Here is a 22,770-nt window from a genome sequence, read left to right as displayed (position 1 = left end):
TAAGTAATCAAGATGTTTAACATTAATGTAACTCTTGAGTATAAAATGAACTCTCACTCTCAAGAGTTAAAGACCTATAAGAGTCCATTTGGTTACCAACTCTCCGTCATTTAGCTGGGGATCACCTGGAAACCCCCTCTGGGCCCCGGAACACTGATCTATGCAAAGAGAAGGGTCAAGTTAACAATGAGGCCTGAAATTAACTTATATTGTCTATTATATGGATACAATATTGATACTAGGGCTGTCCCGATCACGTTGCAGATAGGGGTAACTATAGAAACACTTTTGAAATGTACAAAATCCAGCTATATTACAAACACAAGAGACGGACACAGGAAGCAGCTAATTTATTTCACTACTCTCTGGGGTGTTTTCGCACAGTTCATGTTTTCAAGCTGCGACATTTATTTATTACATGTACGGGTAGAGGCCGTTCACCTGACCGCCCTGGACCCGCACCTTACATCACACACTCACTGCTGATTGGCCATCACACTTCCTGACTATTCACCAATCAGGTCCCTGATACAATCACACTCACAAAGACTCCAGCCCTTATTTAACTGGCTGATCATAATAAAGGCAATGCACTTTTTTTTTTTTTTTTTTCTTTTTTAACTTCTCCAAATTACGCTTTCATTTGAATTATCATAATTCTTTTTGAAAGTGAAACAATTACCTTATTAAATGTATAATAAGCTATTTAATCAGGAAACCATGGTTTTAAAAGAGGAGAAATCTGTCGTACCAGCTGGCACCAACAAGGACAATGTTTCCCATTATATTAGCTATTGTGGTTCACGAAGCATCTCGCCTGAGAAATTGTTCTTAAATCACGACCCTGCTAAAGCTTTCCCGGGCTCATTACATTAACTTCCCAAGCCATACGATCTATGCAAAATAAAGGGCTCTTGCATTACATTTTTTACGATTGGATAATCTTTTCTAACAAAATATGAAAATCTATATAAAAAAAAAAAAAAGAAAAAAAAAGGAGAATCTTCATTTAATGAAAGGTACAGATATCAAAAAACAGAGGTGGGCTCTCCAGGTCCTCGGGTCGGGGTTTTGGAGGCCAAAAAATCCAGCTGGAGGAAAATTGCACTTGAGCAGCCAGTGGTGGGGGTGTTTGTTTGTTTGAGAACTCTGGTCGTCGTCATGCCAGCTGGCGGTTGCAGGGCGGGGCTTCATTTCTTGCGGGCGTGCTTGTATTTGTCCACGTAGGCCTTCACCAAGTTGGCCACCTTGCTGGAGTTCACCTCGCCACTCTTACTGTGACAGACCTAATCATCAGAAAGAAGCACAGTGTTAATGGAGAACTACAGGAACGGCCCGGTTTCTAAACAGCAATGGATACGCAGTACTCATGGAATATAGCTAGGGATGGAGCTCGATAACCAATACCCGAAGAATTACGGGAAAAAAAGCTTATTGATTACGCGTTATCAATAAGCTTTGGGCTTATCAAGCCTGTTATTGAGAATAGCGGCCCATGACGTCATGTTTAAACAATCAAGACAAGAGCCGATCAAGATAATCGCCCACGCTGGCACAATCATGTCTAAACATGTATTGATACCTGCCAACCGAGTAAACAACATTACGTGTTTAAAGTCACTGTCTGTACACACAGTACTATTAACCAGTTAACAGTTCCTTTAATAGTATTTTATTGGTAAAAAAGGTCAATTGCCTTCCATTTGTTAGAAAAGTACTGTAGTAAAAGGCCCTAGTAAAATATACTGGTTCTGTTCAGGAGCTTCATCCCTAAATATAGCAAAAATAAAATCTCAAGACAGATAAGCATAACATAATGCCAACACCAAAAGGGGTTCCCGCCCAGAATGGGTTAATGTTAAAAAGAGGGAAGAATTATTGAAACGACATGTTTTCGACCTATACGGTCATCAGGGCTTCATCAGATGAAAATGTAATGACGTTTTAGGCCAGACCAGCTGAAGTAATCATGACATTTTTGAGACCATTCATGTTTCAGGAAGATGCTTCTAAAACTTGTATTCTATTGCAAGTTTGATCACTTCAAATACTCTTTCATCTTAAAATAATGAATTTTGTGAGCCAATACACAACCTCACAAAATAGCAACAATAGCCAATCTACTGCTATTTTCGGTGCGCAGCATGCTTTCACAGAAGACATGCTGGCTTCTATGGAATCCAAATGACTGAAATCAAACGTGGCGACAGAGAACTATAATCCTATAATGAATACTGTATGTAGCATACAGCCCAAACTACACCAATGATTCTCCTCCGTGCAAAACAGAAAGGTGCTTTAACTGGTCACATGATCAGATCATATCACACACACACACACACACACACACACACACACACACACACACACACACACACACACACACACACACACACACACACACACACACACACACACACACACACACACACACACACACACACACACACACACACACACACACACACACACACACACACACACACACACACACACACACACACACACACACAGTAACTAGTGTTTTCTCATGACAATAAAGCTCCTTTGAATTGAATCACTTGCGACGACATGCGCCGACGTGCAACAGCCAGGACATATCAGACCGGTTGGTTTCGTCTCAAATCATTGCTGTGGTTTGGGCCTACCCCTACAGCTAAAGCTAAACAATAATATCCCCATCAAATTTGAACGCTGTTTGATGGGCCGGGTAAAAAGAAAGCAAATATCATTTTTAGTCGATGCGTTCCCGATTGCCATGGTGATAGATAATGTATTCTCGTGTAGGTAGGTAGGCCCGTTGTGGCCTACAAAGTGTGGTGTTGTGGGCAGCCGTTTACAGAGCAGTACAAGCTTCCAATAGTGATGAAGAGACACTCACTTTCTCCACCGCTTTGCGGACAATCTCCTTGTACTCGTCCTTGGTGATCTCCTTCTTTTGGTAGTAGGGTTTCATGGCGTTCTTCACTTCATTTACGGCTCGCTCTTGAATCTGTTGTCTCTACAGACACACAAGCGAGGAAATGTTATTGCAAAAACATACAGTTATTACTTTCTTTTCTTTTTGGTTAAAAAAAAGCTTGTAAAAACATCAATCCATTCTATGGTCCATTGAAAATTGAATGGTGTTCACCGCTGAAGTGGAACGATACAGGAAGGGAGATATGAGCATTCTAGAAAATTCTCTAACATGGGAGATGTTGCACGATGCGTAATTTTATTATGGATCCCACCACAGTTCCACTGCGATTGGCCAGTAGCCGCTGTGATTGACAGTTCTTGTTTTTGCAACTATGCCTAAACCTAACCTCAGTGAAACTATGCCTGCCCGGGATCCAAATACACATTGTAAGGCGGGTCTAACCTAGAACGTTGGTGGGATTCATAATCACACGTGGATGATGGGAGGCGAGTTTTAGCGACCACGTGATTTCCTGGTTCCTGGATTAATTGAGACTCAAACAGTGAATCATTAGGTTAGCGAAGAGCGCCATCGAGTGCAAGAACAAAAGACAAAACTTGTGTACTAAAATAAAAACTCACGTCAAATGACGTCCTCCTTGGCGGGGAATATGTTCATGAGTTAAAGCATTATAAAATGCCTTAAGGTCAGATCATGCAATCTGATTGGTACAGTAGGTGTGGCATACCAACCATATACCATGGCTATGAAGTCTTGTACAGTTTGTACAGTCTGCAAACTATGTAGTAATGAACTGTGGAGTTAGCCCATTTAAACCATTCTTCACCGTTTTCTGTCTTTACGGTGGGGCTAAACCCAGTCGATGACATTATGAAGTGCTTTCAGTAGGTCATCTGTCTCTCCATGCCCAGTTTCACTGGGTAGGGGGAGGGGCACACGTACTTTCTAGGAATAGTACAGTCAGTATTATATTATTCTTTTCAATTCTTTTCAGAATCAAAGCTCTTTACAAGATAGCAGAGGCCAGGAGTTGACACTAAGGTCTCAGGGGCATTTGCCCCTTGGGAAAATACAGGTCATGTTCTACTTGCCCAAAGGTCACACCCACTTGCCCGAAAAGTACAAATGCATGTTAAATCCAATCGATAACGGCAGAGTGGCGACAGTCAGTTATCTGAATGAGCTGCTACTTATGAAAAGGCAACATTATTTATTTGTTCTTCATGAATAAACGTATCGTATTTAATGAAGAAGGCAAGCTGAAAGCAAACTCCACTTGCCCCGAACGTTTTATCATTTACTCGCCACAGTGTGGTCGGTTAACCGCTTAGTGTCAACTCCTGAATAGCAAGAGGCATTGAGATACCTGGTCTAGTTTGGAGCTATCAGCTTGAGCCTTGTGCTGGCCGGGCTGCGTGGTAGAAGACGGCAGGGCCTGATTGGCCGAGGGCCGACCCTGGCTTGTAGGGACAGCAGCAGCTTTGGTTGGGGTGGGCAGCAAAGGAGGCTTTCCGTAACTTGCCAGGCCGCTCGCCATCTAGGGTTAAACCCAACGATGGGATTGGTGTTGTTAATTAATGGAACTTAAACTTTCACTCCTCGCGCTATTCCATTTCGTCACTGTCAGACAGAAACCTTGTATCTCTGTGTTTCATCTCATTTTCTCATACATTCATGCCTCATTTTATACTTTGCCATATGACCAGTGTCGCACAAAAGTAATAAGTCAGCTATTTTCCCTTTTTTATAGAGAGATGCCAGTTTAAATGTGGTTAAGAGTGTCTGTGGGTTTTATAAGAATTTAACCAATGAATTACTATTAACAATAGCTTTGACTAAATAACTCCATCGGATCCATTGGAACACAGCTTTCTTTCTCCCCCCCCCCTCCCCATTTCCTGAAAAGTGACAGTACAGACAGTACAGTACAAGGTTTCCGACAGACAGTGACAATTTGCCAACTAGGCTATCCTAAGTTTGCTCCATGCTGCTTGGCTTGCTAATGGTACTTACCGTGGTCCAGTAGGCCCGTCAGTGCAAGGGTGCATCCTTTACACTAAGTTCTCAAGCACATAGACATAGAAAGGTAGACGCCTCCTTCGGCTCTGGAGCGTATGTGCAAAAAGTGAGGGAAAGCTTCCACGTTGGTGCCAAGGAATGTAATGAAAGGAAGGGACGTGAGTCACGTGATAGGACGCCGCCATGACGTTCATGTCCATATAAATCTATGGCTCATGTCCGGCACACTTGCACCCTCATTCACTCCAATGAATTGCAACGGCGAATGAGGCGTCTACCTTCCTATGTCTATGATCAAGCATGCACATTGTATCGCCACAAAACACTACAAACACTACAGAGTGCTTTATCTCATTTTGCATTCCTGGTTTCTTTTGAAATGTTCTCACTCAGACTTTGCCTTAGATTAGGGATGGGCATGAAAAGTGAAATATCTGGTGGAGAAAAGTTGTGGACTACCAGATGGCGATAGGAATGCTGATCGTGAGACCACGAGGTATAAATAACCTTTTATTGATTTCACTTGATGTAAGGCAAGCGCTACCACCAAGGTTCCAAGCTGCGTTTTTCACTGCATGGCAGGTGGTTAGAAAACAGGTAAACTTGAAGAGGAGAAGAAGCAAGCACTCAGTTGAGTAGTTCACAGTAAGAGCGTATTGAGTGCACGGTTTAGAAAACAGATGCCATATACACTTGTCTCCTGAACATGATTGTGTTACTTGATATTATAAAGTTTATAAGAATTGCATGGAATGACTGATATTTCTTCATCTTAACACATTCCATCCATAGGACGTGTGTACACGTCCTGGCGCATCCTCAATGATATCAGGTGAGAGAAGAATATTCTGAAGTTTTTCCTTTATTTTTGAGTCGGACTCTCGGCCACCGTACGCTTCGCTCTTCGGTAATATTAGCGTCCCGTTCAATAGCCTCGTATCTGCTAATCTAGGGCGCTCTCCCGGGAATAATTGTGTGTAAGGACCAAATGGCTTTGATTTCCATTAATAACCATACAGGTCAGTGTCTATGGGCATGACCGCAAGCAGATAACACTCAGTGTTATAGATTGAAACTCAGTTTATTCAGACAGATGTCTCCATAATGTAAACGTCTGTAGCATGAAGTGTGTGAATAAATTCAGCGTGTTCTGACGAAGGCCATCGGGTCAAAACATTGGCTCATTAAACAATAATATGTCTGAGCTGGGACTATGAATCAATGTATTACACATTCCTCTCCATTCCTCTGGTTTTTGCTGTGGCCAGCATCTTGACAGTGTAGGTCAAGCGAATGTGCCCTGCGGCCGACTTTTAATAATCCTCTCTCCTACGGCACTAGTTGGATGTAGCCATGTCTGCATCCTAAAAATAAGATTAGCCAACTTGTTGAAATTCCTAAAATGCCCATCCCTACAAACTTATCTGCCCATTTTATTGACGACAATATTGAATAAACAGTACCGTTCAAAATCTCTCTACATTCCAGCCAGGACTTTAAGATCAGAATAAAATCCTTAGTCAATGTTTGAAACGAATAAATTAATCTGGAAGAAAGTACCCATTCCTGGAGCATATATAAGTAAGTAGGAGAGAAAGTATTACTCCAGTTTTAGCTTCACTGCATTGGCTCCCGGTTGTATTTAGGATTGATTTTAAAATCTTTTACTTGTTTATAAAGCTCTCATTCCTACCTACATGACTGCCTGCCTAGATATCCCAATTTAATTGCCCCCCTCAGGTCCTCCACTGCTGGCCTGCTCGATGTGCCTAAAAAAATGGCAACTAAAAAACACGGTGAAGCAGCTTTCTGCTTCTACCGACGACGTGGAACAAACTCCCACTATACCTTTGACAGGCGGCCTCTGTAGACATTTTTAAAGCACAGCTCAAGACCTACTTCTACACTTTTTAGTTGCACTTTTAAAACCCTCGTCATTATTCATGTCCTCACTGTATTGCATTACTGCCATTATTTTAATGTCGTTTCATGCCTTTGCTTTTCTCTTTTTCTCTATTGCTCTGTAAAGCACTTTGAGCTGCATTTAATGTCATGAAAGGTGCTATTCAATAAAGTTGTTATTAAGTTCGTACTTGTATCGTGTCTCTGTCAGGGTGGGCTGTGGTCATCTGGCTGCCTTGCTGCATGGGCGGGGGTGGCGGGGGCGGGGGAGGCAGGCCTTGAGTGCCCCCCGGAGGGCCTTGCAGGAGAGGCACGGCGGGGTGCAGGTGCATGGGAACCTGAGCCGTCATGGCGTACGGCGCCGCGGGCTGCAGCGCCGCGGGCGGAGCTCCCCGGCCGCCGCCGCCGCCCCCCGCCACGGGGTAGGGATGGTGCAGGAGCGGAGGTGGGTGAGAGGGCATCACGTTGAGCACGGGCACCGGAGCGTTGCCCGGGAGCGCCTGTGCCACGGTCTCGCTTTTGGGAGGATCTGAAAAAGATACAAAATAAAAATATAATTATAATTTTCATAATGTTGCTGATGTCTGAGGTTGGTGGGTCTTTCAGTACCTTCATGATGCTCATAGAAGGTAGGTTTGTTTCCCTGCCCACATTCCTGGTTATTTCTACAGACACGTGTTCGGGTGAATTTCACCCGTGTTTACACTGTTTAGTGATAGAGAAAAATCCCATACACCCACACAATGGGATTTATTTTCCCTTGGACCATTCTCGCATGTCCCAGGAATGGGTGGACCAAAGGAGAAGTTCCCAGCTCCATTCTTTTAAGGAATATTGTAAAATAATAATCAAGTTTTTCACATATTTTGCCGACGTATGAGAGCCCCTGTGCATTTTCTGATTTAAGAAGCAAACAGAAAAGTATTCTTCATTCATATGTTCCAATATTTCCAATATTTGTTTTAGGCTTTTCTGCCTTTATTGATAGTTATAAGTGAAGACAGACAGGAAAGAGTAAGTGAAGACAGACAGGAAAGAGGGAGGGAGACACGGGGAGAGACATGCGCCTGGACCGCTAGGCCAGCGGGCACCCAATTAATGGTCAACTTAAATGTGTAATAATGGTGAGCTCACCTGCTGCAGCTGCCTGCTCCTCCTCCGGTCGGTTCCATCCTCCTCCCCCTCCTCCTCCTCCTCTCTCCCTCCTGGAGTAATAGTCCTGCACGTCGGCCGGTAGAGTCCTCCTCACCGCCCAGCTGGACGCCGACGACCACCCCGAGCGGTCCAGCACAGAGTCTCCCTGATCCGGGTCTTTCCTGCGTCCACCGCCCCGGTTCTCGTTGAAGCGGCTGTACGCGTCGGTCCCTGAATTGCTGTTGTTCCGGGGTTGCCACCCTCCGGCCGTGTCTCCCTGCTGGCTATAGAAGGAACGGTTGCAACCCCCCGGTCCCCCCCCGCCACCGCGGCCTCGCTCCGAACCTCCCCAGTTTGCTCCTCCTCCTCGCCGCTGATCCTCCCAACGCGAACCGCCAGAGTCACGGTTCTTGGCTTCGTCGTTCTTGGTCTTTTCCGTCACCCAGTCCGGGTCCGGATTGTTAGACCACGCAGGGGGATCGGGTGAGGGGTCTGTGAAGGCTCCGTTTTCGAAGCGGCCGCCGCTGGCGGCGCCCCGGGGTGGTACATGATCGGAGGGATTCCTCCGTGAGTCACTGGCCGGCCCTCCGCGCTCCTGCGCAGACCTCCAGCCTCCCCTGCTGCGCTCCTTCCTCTGGGGAGAGCGATCACTAGAGGCAGAGCGGTTTGGGCTGGGCCCTCCTCGCCTGTGGGATCTTGTCCGGGACCTCGACCCGGATCTGGACCGAGATCTGGAGCGACTCCGGGATCGTCGCCGCCTCCTCTCGCGACTGCGTTCTCTCCTGGAAACGTCTCTGTCTCCATCCCTCTCCTTGTCCCTGTCACTGTCCTTCTCATCATTCCTCTCCTTGTCCTTGTCCTTGTCCCTCTCTCTGTCTCGGTCACCATCCCTCTCCCTATCCCTCTCTCTGTCACCATCCCTCTCCTTGTCCCTCTCTCTGTCACCATCCCTCTCCTTGTCCCTCTCCCTGTCACCATCCCTCTCCTTGTCCCTCTCCCCGTCTCGGCTGCGGCCACGAGAGGAGCGCCTGGAGGTCGGGCTGCCATCCCGATCTTGTGTGCGCTCCCTGGACCTTGAGCGCGAGCGTCTCGACGATCCTTCTTGCCTGCTGGAATCCCGTTTGTAGGTGGAAGAGGGCGAGTGGAAACGAGAGCGCCGCTGCTTGCCGTTCTTCCGGTCCTGGCTGCGCTCCCGTTCCCGCCTGCCCTTGTCGCTTGATGCCTCCTTGGCGACTTGGCTGGCCGGTGTGGGAGCAACCGTGCCAGTTGGGTTGGCATCCTCGCTCTGTGGTTCAATGAGATTGTCGCCGTGCTCACTGGTGGGGGAGCTGCAGTCCATGGGGATGACGTTAGTGTCGTCCTGTAATAGATTGTCGTCTTTGCTGCCTTGCACAGCTCGCTCATCTGATGGCTGTTCTTTAGAGTCGGGCATTCTTGACTTGGAATCCTCAGAGTTGTCGTCCCCTACGTCATCTACTTTCTGCTGGGAATCCCTTGTGGAGGGTGACTCAGGGTGTGGTGAGCTACCAGGTGCTTCCATTTTCACCGCAGACACCTCATCGTTGCCTTCTGGTGAGTCAGCACATACCTCCATTGCATCTTCCTCTGCCTCTTGGCCAGAGTGTAGAGACTGGGGACTCTCTGCAGGTCCATTGTGAGAGTTGGAAGGCAACGGAGAAGGTACACCATCAGAGCACTTTTCTTCAGAGGGAACAGGGCTATCTGGATGTTCAGAACCTTTTTCTTCAGAGGGAACAGGGCTATCAGGATGTTCAGAACCATTTTCTTCAGAGGGAACAGGGCTATCTGGTTCAGAACCCTTATCTTCAGAGGGAACAGGGCTAGCTGGTTCAGAACCCTTTTCTTCAGAGGGAACAGGGCTATATGGTTCAGAACCTTTTTCTTCAGAGGGAACAGGGCTATTTGGTTCAGAACCTTTGTCTTCAGAGGGAACAGGGCTATCTGGCCGTTCCTCTGCAATTTCACTCTGGTCACCCACAGGAGACATCTGACAGCTGTTTGCAGGGGAGCTCGACATCGAAGACCGATTCTTCTCTTTCTCCTCTAGTGCTGGGCTCTGTTCATTAGATTGTTCACGAGTCTCGTCCCTTTCATGCTCCACGTCGCCACTCATTGGTTGTGTAGCATCTTCTTCATCCTCAGCGCTGGAACCATCACTCAAAGGTTGTGCGGTAGCTTCTTCAACGGCAGGACTGGAACCGTTGTGGTCTCTCTTGGGGCTCCCTTCGACGTCAGAGTGCTGCAGCTCAGAGGTCTGTTTTTCCTCGTCTACTTCATCTTCCTCCTCTTCCTCCTTACCGCCTTCCTCCTCTTCCTCCTCCTCGCTTGCCGTCGGGCTGCTGAGGACTTGTGGAGAGACCTTTTTCTTCTTTGCCGGAGCTTTCCTTTTTCCACTGGCCTTCCGGTTGGTTACCTGCTTGCCCTTCTTCTTGGCGGCAGCCTGGGAGACTTTGGCCGGTTTGCTGGGCTGACCGGCAGAGGAATCCGAGGAGTCGGAGGAGTGAGACGGCTGGGACGTCGTGGACTCCTCCACGGGAGCCGCTGCTTCCTGGCCTTTGCTCTGGCGTCCAGAGCGTCGGGACGCCACAGGCTGAGCGTCTTTGGTAGGGGCTTTGGAGCCGGACGCCCGACCGCCCCTCTTCCCTCCTCCTTTTGGACAGGTGACTGCGCAAACACGTCCCTGAAAAACTGGAAGAAAACGAAGCATTAGTAGGACGTCCTAATGCATTGTTCAATTAAGTTATTCATCCATTTTTCACATTCTTAACACAACACAAGCCTTGGAAACACAATTGCAAAACTAAATTGCTCATTTGCATTTTAAGAACGACTGTATTCCGTCTGATCTTCCACTCCCAACAATGCTTTTAGTTTGGCAAAGCAAAATAGTTACAAAATGTCTAGTCCAGTACAAAAGCCGTACTTTAAGAAAAAGATCGACACAGTGGGACTTACCAAAATGACCCGAGCCAAATTCTGTAGTAGAGGAAAAGGGAGAGGAGAATGGTCTCAACGGAAAGGGACTGTGGTTCCAAGTTGACGGCTGGAAACTGTGCCTGTGAAAATGTTAGGACAACAACATTAGTCTCCATTTTATTTAGAGTCCATTATGTTCGGGATTAACAATACCGTATGCGGTCATTTCAATGCACACATTTCGCAACAGATGTTCCCAGCCTGTGGTCGGTTTTGATATCAATAATCTCAGAGTACTTCGTCCTGTGTGCTCAGGGTGTTAACAATGAAGCAAAGATGAAAAGAGCGCCCCTCACTTCACATGGGTGATTCGTTTTTATAAAATGTGATACATGAAATGCGTTAAGATAAATAAAGACAGGTTGATAGCAGGGGGAGGTAGTATTACCTTGAAATACCATTGGCAGCAATAGGTGCAGCAGGAGTGAGCCACGGGCAGTCCTGTGTCTGCCGTTTGCACTGTCTATAGCCGCTCTCGTAAGGCATGTCCTCCGGGACCCAATGGGGCTCCACTCTGCACAGACAGGAGAACAGTGTATGTTTGAAATAAAAACGATCAAAACTGGATTGGAAACCACGCTGGGCAAGACCTACGCTGCTGTAGATGCTCTCATTTGTTTTGGGCGGAAGTTGCTTGGGCGGGAAGTTGCTTTACGAATCAGTTCACACACAAGGCAAACAGAAATACTAATTGTAACGTTCCAATTTTCAATGCAAAAAAACACAATTGAATCGTTAATCACAATTGTTCGTGTGACAATTACTTGTAATCGTGATTCGTGACAGTTTACCAAAGATTATGCAGTTGGAATTGGTTGGAGGAGGAGAATAAATGTGGCATAATTTTAGTCAAGTCTAATATCTCATGACTCGTTTTTGGGAACTACTTACGTGTCCTGTGTCAAGGTGCTCAATAATGAGCCAAATGTGGAGGGTGACCAAGTACAGCACGGCGTCCCTCTCACCTGGAAACAAACAACAACAAATATGTGTTCATGTGGGCAAGGTACTAATAGAGGGTATGTGCATGCATAAAGTGAGATAGATGGGTCTTTTCTGTTTGGACGTACAGGCTCAAGGCCAGAAAGTAGGTTTTTGTTCCCGTTGTACACTCTCAAGAGTTAAATTAACATTGATTTTACTCAATTTACAAAATTACAAATAAATCGGGGTCACAGAGATAGAAATGTGATTAAATGGGGGTCCTTGAAATCAAAAATTAAATTTTCAAATGGGGGTCCGCAAGCAAGTGTCAGTTTGGGGGTTCTTGACATGAAAAGGTTTGAGAACCACTGCTCTATGCTATGAACACAATGAGCTTCATGTGGCGCTTCAGTTTCAAAGCAATGCATTTCCGTTAAAAAGCAAAAGGCAAACCTTTTTCCTGTTTATTGAAGAGGGATCTTCATCGCTACCTGGAGGGAACAGCCACATATTTAGGCCCGTCACGATAACACATTTAAGTTGACGATTAATTGTGACAAATAATTGTGATTAACGATTTAATTGTGTTTGGGGGCATTGGAAATTGGAACATTATGAATAGAAATTACAATTCTGTTATTCCGTTAATTCCTTTTAGGCTTCTTAATTCAAAAAAATAAAGTGCACAGGGCAGATGAGACAAATAACTGAAAAATACCAAGATATTACTGTGATATGTATAAATGTTATACAAGATACAATGATCTACATTCTACAAGATTACAACGTGGACAGACAATTTAACTTACATTTCCTCACAAGCCCTTTTGTTTTCGTGTCCGATGCCCTCTCTGGTTTTTGTCGTCTCAATCTCGCTACTTGTTTGCTTCTAAGTGGAAAATGATACAAAAAAAACACCATGATCAAACATTTCAAAGGAACCATTTATGTCAAGGCCCATTATTAATTCAGCATTTGAGACACAGACCACCATTTGATCAGACTTAGCTTAAATATCTTGTTAAACAAAGATGTTTAGTGTAAGGGCCGATTCATACTCTTATACTATTATACTATTTTACCGCTGTTTCTGCGCTGTAGTGCCGAAATGATTTCGGCTCGTCAGAAATTTTCAGTAGCACCGAAGAGCCGACTTTAGGACGGTACCCGCCCCCCGAACCTCAAATGATGTCAAATTGTAGGCTCTACAGAGCCGATCCGACTTTTATTCGGCTCTAAAATAGGAGTATGAATCGGCCCTAACTCTTGAAGAGCGTAAAATGGAACCAAATGGACCCATACGCATCCATTTGGTTTAATTTTAACGCTCTCAAGACTCTCAAGATTTAATAAGGGTCCATTCCATTAACAACTCTCCATCATTGAGCTGCATGGACCACCTGGAACCCCCTCAAGAACCACTGGTTGAAAACGACTGTTTTAAACTTAAAAAAACAATGTAATAAAGTTCATGGCTGTGTAAACTGACACTCACTTCAGACAGGGGTTTGGCTCTGGGTCTCTGCAAAAACATTTCTTGTTTTCTGATTGGTTCGTTCTCTTCCTTACAGGAATCTGAAAAGATTACATACAAATTATGGCAGATTAAATTAGGTAAATCTGCAATTTTACATTCAAATGACTCATTGTCAAAATGTGTCCGTCATATTAGGGGTTGGCCCAAGATATAATGTCACAATTCATTTTCAAGCAGTATCCATGATATTATCACGATTCTTTTTCATGTTTATTTTTCACGTTAGTGGCGCCAAAGAAAAACAACAACATCGGCATTATAAGGTTCATCAGAACGGAACATCCCACAGCAATCCCCAGCAGTTTTCGAGATATGTCGTTTATTAATGTCGTTCATTAATTCATGTACCGGTAAAATAATCAACAAATGGAAACAGTTATGCAGACCTGAACACATCCGAGAGCTCTATCCCATTTGTAAATGCTATCGAAAGGCCTTCTGTCCACTGGGCAAGATGGAACCGTCTGGGACTGAAAAACAACAATACATTTCTAATATTTTATACACTGTGCACTTAAAAAAACATGATCACAATGCTTCTGTTGATGTGAAAGATTCAGTGGCCTATTTTGCATGGTGTCTTATGGGCATTTTTTATTATTTTGAAAAACGTTTTTGCTTTTGCTTTTTAATAGTGAAAATATCTACAAGCTCACAACACGATAGCTATTTTAACGATTCTAAAAAAGCCTAATAAGTTAGTCATGAGGCAAAAGAAGATGCCACACAATATAGGACCCACAGACTCTTACTTCTGCCCACGTGAGGAGACACCCAAGACAGAAAACGTGGCAGCAGCTGTTGGGCATGGCCAGGTCCCCCCTGACCAAGACGCCCAGGCAGATGGGACATCGCTCTGCCTCCTCACTCTCTGTCCCCTCAGACGGACCCTGGCCACCTGAGGACACAACCAAAGAGATCATGGCTAAAGAAAAGAAAGTACTTTAACCCTAGTAGTATGTGAACCAATGATTTCACATTGACTTATGGGAAATGGCTACTTTGTAGAATGTATGAATGTCAGGATACAAAATTATTTCCAGTAGCATTATCCTGTACGCTCTTATAAAATGTTACGTTTTCTGAGAGGGAATACTTGCATGATGAAGGCGAAGCCATAAATTACAATTTAGCAATTTACAGTAAGCAAGAACACCACAAGGCAAAAGTGCTATGGGCTAAGGTGGAGTCTGAAGAGGTGACTTTTCAGTTGGAAGATTGGTAGTGAACCTGCAGTTCTAATTGCAATGGGGAGTTCATTCCACAGTTTGAGAGCCAGAAGGGAGAATAGTGTGTTGTGTTGTCCTGGCTGTTTTAGTGAAGGTTCTGCCAGCCTCCCTGTGTTGGCTGATCTGAGCGAGCGGGCGGGGGGGTTGTATCAGACTTTGAAGATATGGGGGTGCCATACCTTTGGTTGCTTTGTAGGGAAACATCAGGGTTTTGTGCAAAACACGAACCACTGCATAGTGCATAACCTCTCCGCTCTTCCATAAAAAGCAATGCATTTAATATGGAATACATTTATAGCGTTTAAACTTGGAGCCTTGGACCGGGCATACAAGTCTGAACTTGAACTGACCAATCACTTGTCACAAGTAACCTATGGTATGGTGTGACTGTGACAGAACTTAGTGCTTTGTCATGTCAAGTAACCTATGGAATGACAGAACTTTTTGAAAGCTTGATCTGACACTTACCATTTCCAGATCCAGTCATCTTTGGCCTCTTGCTGCCCAGATGGCTGGTAGAAAAAAAGGGTACAAAACATGTACAGTCAGAAATGTAAAAAGAATGCAAAGCACGGGTGCAGAGTTTGAAAAGAAATGTGACACTCATACTCATAGTGTTGTGTACAAATCTGGAATCTGCGCTAATACAGGTGGGTTGAGCAGAGCAGTCACCCACTTTTACATACTACCCACAGGAAAGCGGCAGTGGGATAGCAGATTAGGCCTACAGATTAGGCCTACATAATGGTTGTGATTATTATAAAATACAACTCCTTGGGTACAGGCATAAGTTCCAACATACTAACAGTCCGACACCCTACCCAAAACCCTAACCTAACCCTAACCCACGACGCAACGTATGTCGGACCAACGCATGTCGAGAGCAACGGGTGATTTGCGCATGTCAGACTTTTGGTGTGTCGGATAAGCGTGCGCACCCCACTCCTTTCTGTGGGGACCTGTGTTGCAAACTGACCTCAGCAGACCTTTGGTGATCCTCAGACCACACGATGATCCAACACTCCCGTTGGGCCATTTTATGGGGAGAAGCTAAATGTTTATAAATGTAAGGGGGTATGGGGAAGGGGACGTTAGGCCTAAATCTCCACTAGGAGTTCAGCCTTGTGTGCTGAACGCGTGCTGCGTGCAACGCTGTGCGAGTGTGTGTATGCAGCAAATCTCACATACTAGACTAGAGCCGATAAGTGCATGAGGTGGACACTGGACACTAAGGGTTGCCCACCTGCACCTGGCAGGTAAATAAAACTTTCGGGCAGGTGGATTTGCTTTCTGCTTGCCCGACCAGGAAAGTGCTCGTTCGAGAGGCGGACGCAACAGACTGTAAACAGTAAACACAACACCAGATAGCTGTGTAAAAAAACACCCGAACGTGGCCAGAGCGCTCTGTCTTCTGGTCTGTGGAATGTAAAATAAGAGCACTCTTTACCTATAATATGCCGTTTACTTTTCACTGTTAAAAAAAATAATATATAAAATATGTAAAAAAAATATATATATATATAACGCAGAAGAGCTTTGAATGAATTGAAGGCGTCGTGACATTTGTTTTAATGAGATGCCGTGAAACCCGTTCAAGGCTGTAGGTAGAAATGTAACTACATGCCCTACCTATGCCACCCAGAAGTTATTGTGGGTTGGCCAGAGTCTCATCCGAGCGAAAGCACTTCAGCGTTTCCACAATTCCTACAGGATTTTTTTTCCAATTAATTATATTATTTTCACTGGCCGCAGAGGGCACATGCTTGTAGAGTTCAGCTGGTCCGGACGGTTTAAAAAGTACATCTGGTGGTCCTGCTCAAGCAACTGCCCTGATCTGAATTGAAATTACACAACAACTGCACATGGCAACTGTGGGCAACTGACCTTGTCAGTCAGTCATGAGCATAAGACGTTTAGTGTTTGTTTGGGTCCATGTGGTTGAGGGCATGGATTTGTAGTTGTACACAAACCAACAACTACGTTATCAATGATGTATGTTGGTTGTGGGTGAATCACCATTAACCTCTTGTCACCAGGCTTTCCACCTGGGAGGAATCAATAATATTGGATATGATTAATGGTTTAGACTCAGTAAGTAATTACCACCCCTTCTTCCATTGTGTACAATTTATTTATGTCCTAGTGATTTGAATACCAATAGGTTTCTAGCTAGACAGTTACAGTAAACACTAAACAGTGTTTGCAACTTTGCACCTTGCTTTAGGCCTGTAATTAAACATTTCTGGTCCAGGATCACACACCGACCCATGTCCTCTTTGATTTAGTAAAACCTCCGGGCTTGGATAGACACACTGATACTGTAACACAGGTCTTAGGTGTTGATAGATAACAGTCATAATCTACCCCATCCAGGTCCAACTTTATTCTGGACAATATTCGACAACAGTGGCCTCCCTCCTGTTATAATTCTGTGCTAGGCTAGCAGCTAGCCTGCTAACTTGAACGTACACCCAGGCTAGTGTATTTTACTGTAATTCGCGCATTTTTTCTTTTTCAACTTTAAATTACATAGTGACGTATATCTCTCAGGCAGAAATGACGCGTCGACAATCTTTTCAGATGAAAACAGTCAGTAACACACACGTCCTCCTAGTCGACACGTTGATGTAGCTACAGAACACAATGCGTAGCGATTCTTATCCGATATAACTACATGCAACGTTTGAGCAATGCGAACATTTTAGCAGCTGAGTTGGCAGCCAAACCCCTTTGTTGCTGTGCGTCAAAGGTGCAGATCTGCTACTTTCTTTTTCGCCCACTTAATTTCACCGAATGTTCACCACACGCACAGCAGAGTAGGCAGTAGGGACGCCAGGTTTCGTGTGTTCAGTGGTGGGGAAAAAGCACTCAAATCAAATGTCTGATGAATTGAACAAGGTGGACCTTCTTGTAAACAAGTGCAATGCTTTATTGGGTCGTCCACTCACAGTTAACATTATTTGTATTGAGTTGTGCTTGAAATGTAGGCCTACTGTAATTCTGCAAACTTAATAAATATTTCAATCAATGTTTTACTCAAGTAAAGAACGAAAAAAATATCTCATTGCGCAGAATGTCTCATTTCAAGTTTTCAAATGTATACAAAACAAAATCTTTTGAAAATGGCAGCTCTACAAGCTCACAATGCAATGGGTCCAAAGTAATTAGTAACTAAAAGTTCTCAAATGAATGCATGCAGTTGACTAAAAGTACAATATTTGTCTCTGTCTGAGATGTAGTGGAGTAGAAGCAAACTAATTGGAAATTCTCAAGAAAAAGTGTACAACAAATGCCTCAAAATTGCACAAGAGTACAGTAGTTACTCTCCACCACTGCGTGTGATGTGTGGCCCTGCTGCCAGCTAGCTGCTGCTACTTAAAACACACTCTTTTCCTCCTGCCAGTTTGTTTGGGTGGCATGGCATGGCTGCTGGTGGTGCCACCACAACCACACTGGCAAATGCCCGCTGGGCAGGCTAGCATATTTCTGCCTACAACAAGAAGCGGGCCAGCGGCGGCCTTGCTGTGCCAGTGTGCCAACCATACAGTATAGAGCAGAGGTTTTCAACCCTTTTCATATCAAGGACTATTATTTGACGACTGATGACATTTATCCTCAGACCCCAAACTTTGAATATTGTTGTTGTTGGATAATATTGCGTTCACAATTACATTCCATTTTGATGTGGTGATCAAAATAACGAATTATTCTACATTCTCTAATTGTGTAGACTTCTTGTAAATTAAGTAACGCAGACAATGATGTATTTCTCGAGAACGTCAAATGAAACCTTACGCTCTCAAGAGTTAAAGATCTACATTAAACCGGGTCCATTTGGTTACCAACTCTCCATTTAGCTACACGATGGGGACCACCTGGAACCTTCTCAAGGACCACTGGTTGAAATCCACTGATGGTGCCAAACTGCCAACACGTCTGCTCTAGTGTGGCGGCACCACGGTTGGTTTACTGGCTTGTTGTTGCTTTAGCCGTGCAGCTAAGAGCTAACGCACTAAGCTAAACCACTGCCAGCCAGTCAGTGGTTAGTTAGCTCAGGTAGCTTAGCCTAGCCACTGGCTTTTTTTATTTAGCAAACATAGCACACAAAACAATAGTATCTAATATTAGCCACGCCAGGTTGAAATGAAGGTCATAGTTCAAAGCTAGCGTCGTAAACAGTTGTGTAGCAATAGGTTGGCTGCTAACGAACGGCGGCTAGCCTAGCCGAGATTAGCTTGTTCTTGAACAAATCCCGCTACTTAGCTTCGCTAGCTTCTCCCACAGCTAGCCTTTAGCATTCGTCATAACTGTGTGGGTTACTTACCAAAAAGCGTTGCTGCCTTCCTCTCTCAGATACTGCGGGTGGTCAACACGCTGTGAACCGTTTGTACCGTGTGTGTCTACGACCGACGTATTATTGCTATGAAATGGTTAAGGATTGTGCGTCCTTTAAATTACAGTTCTGTTTGACTAGAGACTCAACGTAGCGACAAAGTCTCAGCCACATGTCTCGTCTCGGTCTGAGTGTGAGAGACATGCGAGTCGAGCTGCTGCCACTGGGTGTCGCTGACTGTAATTCCCCAACTTCTGTATTTAAAAGGGATTATTAGGGATGTTTTGTCCCCTCAAATTGTCACAAAATGCATCTATTTATATGCATCCATCCATGTTAAATATCTCACATTACTTCCACCCAAGTTGATTTTACCCTCAATTCCAAGCAACACCACATTTAAACCTTATTGTGGTTTGTACAGTAGGCCTACTGCTTTTATTTCTTTCCTGTTGCTGCAATGTCATATAACAGGGCTAAGGACAGTCACAGGGTGATTTGGTGATTCAGTCAGTTAGCCACACATTATTGTAAAATGTGATTAAAAAAAACGGCTCTTGACACGTGTCAAAGTCATGTCGATATCCCTTTGAAAAGGGGTAAGCACAACTGGCCATATGAAATATAGAAGTACTTGACTAGAGGATTCCTATTATTAAATAGATGTGTGGTCCACAAACCTTGACAAAACCTTCCACAAACTGCCCCGTATAAGATTATTATAAATACTCGATTGGGTATAGAAACATAACATAGTACAAATATTGTAATATTACTCTACATTTATTAGAAAACTTGATACATTTCTAGATTTTGATTATTAAAAATAACATACCTTGGCTTACACTTCAGCCCTACTTCTACGGTAAGGCACATTCAGTCGCAGTCGGACATCCCTCCTCAGGCTCCACAACCAAGCTTGACCCCCAAGACCTGTGCCGTCTGCACTAAACTAGGATATAAATTCCCAAACTTGGACAAATATCTGTTAAGAATAACGGATAAGAGATTGCACTTGTATACACTCACTTACAAACACCCCTCTAGAGCAGTGGTTTTCAACCCTTTTTGCATCAAGGCCCGTCATTTAGTCGCCATTAGAGCCACGGACCACAATGTGATGAGATTTAGCCTCTCACACCCATTTTACGCTCTCAAGAGGGTCCATTTGGTTACCAACTCTCCATCATTTAGCTAGGGACCACCTGGAACCCCCTCAAGGACCAATGGTTGAAAACTGATCTAGAGATACTCTCTATTGAAGGTGACTGACATCTTATCTTCACAGAAGTTCACACTTCACACTATATATATATTTTTTTTTTTGTCTTACCTGCATTTATCCTGTTCCATTCTCTCTTCTGATGCTATTCCGACTGCATTTCCCTGTGGGGATCAATAAATGTTAATCTCATCCTATGAACAACAAGTCTTGGGCTCTGGGAGTTGGTGCAGTTGTACAATAAAATAAATGAAATAAAAAAGGATACAGCCAGTGTTTTCTCACATCAAGGTTCACATTGATGTAATCCATTGTCAAAAATGGAAGGGAAAACACAAATGTATTTAGGCTAAAAAGTCATATAAAAAAAGAAATACAGTAAAGTAGATTAGTATCTGTTCATATTCAATAGTGAAACATAAACGGTTGCATTAGAGAAAAGCAAAACAGTAAATTCCTCAGTGTTAATGTATCCATTTGTAACTCAGGAAAATGACACATTTGGTCACATTTCTACACTGTTAAATACTCAGGATATCACAGTGTAGTCTGACTGAGCGTCTGCTTAAAAAAATACAGTGAATTAATCAAGGAAACCCAGATAAGTAACTCATAGAATGTACAAAAGGGTCCATTTGGTCACCGCATTAAGGGTCTATTTACATTTGTACAGTCTCGGGAGCCAAACAAACACAGATAATGTTATTGCGTACTAAATAACGAAGTCTGTCTTGTGCTCGTTCGCGGAAACAGGAAAAAAGAAAAGAGCCTAAAAACAGAAGGGGCTAAATGTTCAGTCTTTTTATTTAAAAACTATAAACAGTCACCAAAGTAAATAAAGCCAATCTCTAACAGACTGTTAGGTCTATGTATAATCGCACATCCTACTGACACGGCAGAAGAAATGGGGGGAGATGGGTTTGGGGGAGGTCGCCCCGCTCGGATGCTAAACACGACAGGCAGTCATAAATGTTATTATTACACAACACACACTGTAGTAGAGAGGGGACAGTCTGAGAGGATGTGAGCCGGAATGTGGCATATGGTATTTTTTTAAGAATGAAAAAATAGTACAATAAAACTCCACACTATATTAAGATAGAAAAAACGTAGTGAAGAAAATATCATACCTGCACGTAAAGCAAAGAACACAGGAGAAAACCTGTATAAAACTCCATGTATTTAAACCAATTTACAAATACAAAAAAATTTTGGTACGCGCACCGTGCTCGTACAATGACAAACGTTTACAGTGGATACATGTTTACATGTTTACTGGTGTGTTTGGGGGTGGGAGGTGGTGGGGGGGGGGGGGGGGGGGGTGGGTGGGGAGCAGGGAAGGAATACCTTCAATATCTTTTTTTTCTTCTACAAAAATGACATGATATATTATTCCATACTCTTTCAGCCAGCAAAATGAGTTCTACAAGGTATTATAATACAAAAAATGTCACAGTTCCACAAAAAACTGTTCCCCCCCCCCCTCCCCCTCCCCTAAGCTTTACAGCATCAGTACCTTTGCAGAAGTATTTACACGTTTTTAAGTACATTCATCCACTGCTGAGTATAGAATCACATTAGATACAAGTGACCACGGATCATAAAAAAAAAAAGAACAAAAAACAAAAAGAAAAACAAACAAAAAAAACGTACTACCGTATTCAATCCTACCAAAGTTAATGCTTCTATTTACTCCACAGAGGGTTCCTCCAGTGGCTTCATCGGCATCATCAAAGAAGATCTTCTTTATATATATTCACAAATATTTACAACGATTCTTTTTCATTAATCATAATGGTATTCATTTTCAATAATAAATAAGTGAAAATATATCGACTCAAGTAAGAAAACCAAAGCTACCAAGTTCTAAAGAAAAAATTAATAATAAAATTAATTAACAAAAAAAAAAAAAAAGTCTGCACCAGTCACCAGCGGTGTTCTCGTTCGTCCCGTCCTGGCCATCTTCGTCTTCCTCTCTCTCTCTCTCTCTCTCTCTGGGTGTACCCTCCTCCCACACACACACACACTACTGCCACATGCTCCAACTCACACCGGGTCTCTGCAAACAGTCATGGGACTATAAAAAAAAAAGAAAAGTATGTGCTCGTAGTCAGGGTTTTGTTGGTGGAGTGAGTCCCTCAGGGGAAGCAGTCTCAAGCACTCCCCCTGGTGGGCGGCTGGTGGAAGACCCCCGTGGCAGTTTGTCTGTGGGTGGTGGGGCTGACGGCAGAGGAGGGGGGGTGTGGGGGTGTGTGTGTATGTGTGTGTGTGTGTGTGTGGGGGGGGGGGGGGGGGTTTGAGCACGAGTGGAGGGGGGGCGAGACCGCGAGGAAGAGAGAGAGGAATGAGGTGTGGTGGTGGCAGAGAGACATTGTCCCGGCCGGGGTCCTTGTGGGCTGCTGCTGTCGCCCGTTTCGTCCTGTTGCATCCCCCCCATTGGGTTTGCAAGTGGGTCGTCTCGCCCCCGGCCGGGCCCAGTCCTCCTCTCCTCTCAGGAGAGAGGGCGGGCTGGCGGTCAGGGCGGTCAGAGAGGTTGTGTCCCGTGTCTGT

General features: G+C 44.3%; 2 protein-coding genes across 4 annotated transcripts in view; both read right to left on the bottom strand.

Annotated features, from left to right (window-relative positions):
• Positions 1–334: 334 nt before the first annotated feature.
• scaf11 (SR-related CTD-associated factor 11) lies at positions 335–19,175 on the bottom strand. Of its 3 annotated transcripts, none has more exons than XM_080757977.1 (15): positions 18,990–19,175; positions 15,134–15,180; positions 14,189–14,334; positions 13,823–13,906; positions 13,395–13,474; positions 12,709–12,788; positions 12,353–12,390; positions 11,867–11,940; positions 11,364–11,489; positions 10,955–11,055; positions 7,979–10,687; positions 7,036–7,373; positions 4,290–4,460; positions 2,882–3,001; positions 335–1,286 (listed from the first exon to the last, which is right to left on the bottom strand). In XM_080757977.1, the coding sequence occupies exons 2-15, from the start codon at positions 15,150–15,152 to the stop codon at positions 1,191–1,193; spliced, it is 4,182 nt and encodes a 1,393-aa protein (XP_080614103.1). In that variant the 5' UTR covers positions 15,153–15,180; positions 18,990–19,175; the 3' UTR covers positions 335–1,190. The 3 variants fall into 3 exon arrangements, with proteins under 3 accessions (XP_080614103.1, XP_080614104.1, XP_080614105.1); XM_080757978.1 differs by having other exon boundaries at positions 15,134–15,177; XM_080757979.1 differs by lacking the exon at positions 4,290–4,460.
• A 2,208-nt stretch (positions 19,176–21,383) lies between these two features.
• The window catches only part of arid2 (AT-rich interactive domain 2), a 44,980-nt gene continuing 43,593 nt past the window's right edge, over positions 21,384–22,770 (bottom strand). Inside the window, exon 22 of the mRNA XM_080757674.1 lies at positions 21,384–22,770. The gene's annotated coding sequence lies outside the window, so the exon portion shown is untranslated.

This window comes from Protomyctophum bolini (assembly GCF_963924005.1).
Source record: "Protomyctophum bolini genome assembly, chromosome: 23".
NCBI classification, from domain to species: domain Eukaryota; kingdom Metazoa; phylum Chordata; class Actinopteri; order Myctophiformes; family Myctophidae; genus Protomyctophum; species Protomyctophum bolini.
Note: the sequence above shows the minus strand (reverse complement) of the source record. Positions and strands in the feature narration are given on the sequence as shown.

What these genes read in the sequence shown, in the direction of transcription:
- scaf11 (XM_080757977.1), bottom strand. An exon ending in GCTGCCAATGGTATTTCAAG is followed by an intron (nt 11,056 to 11,363) that starts GTAATACTACCT and finishes ACATTTTCACAG; the next exon opens with GCACAGTTTCCAGCCGTCAA. An exon ending in GGAGCAGGCAGCTGCAGCAG is followed by an intron (nt 7,374 to 7,978) that starts GTGAGCTCACCA and finishes TATCTTTTTCAG; the next exon opens with ATCCTCCCAAAAGCGAGACC.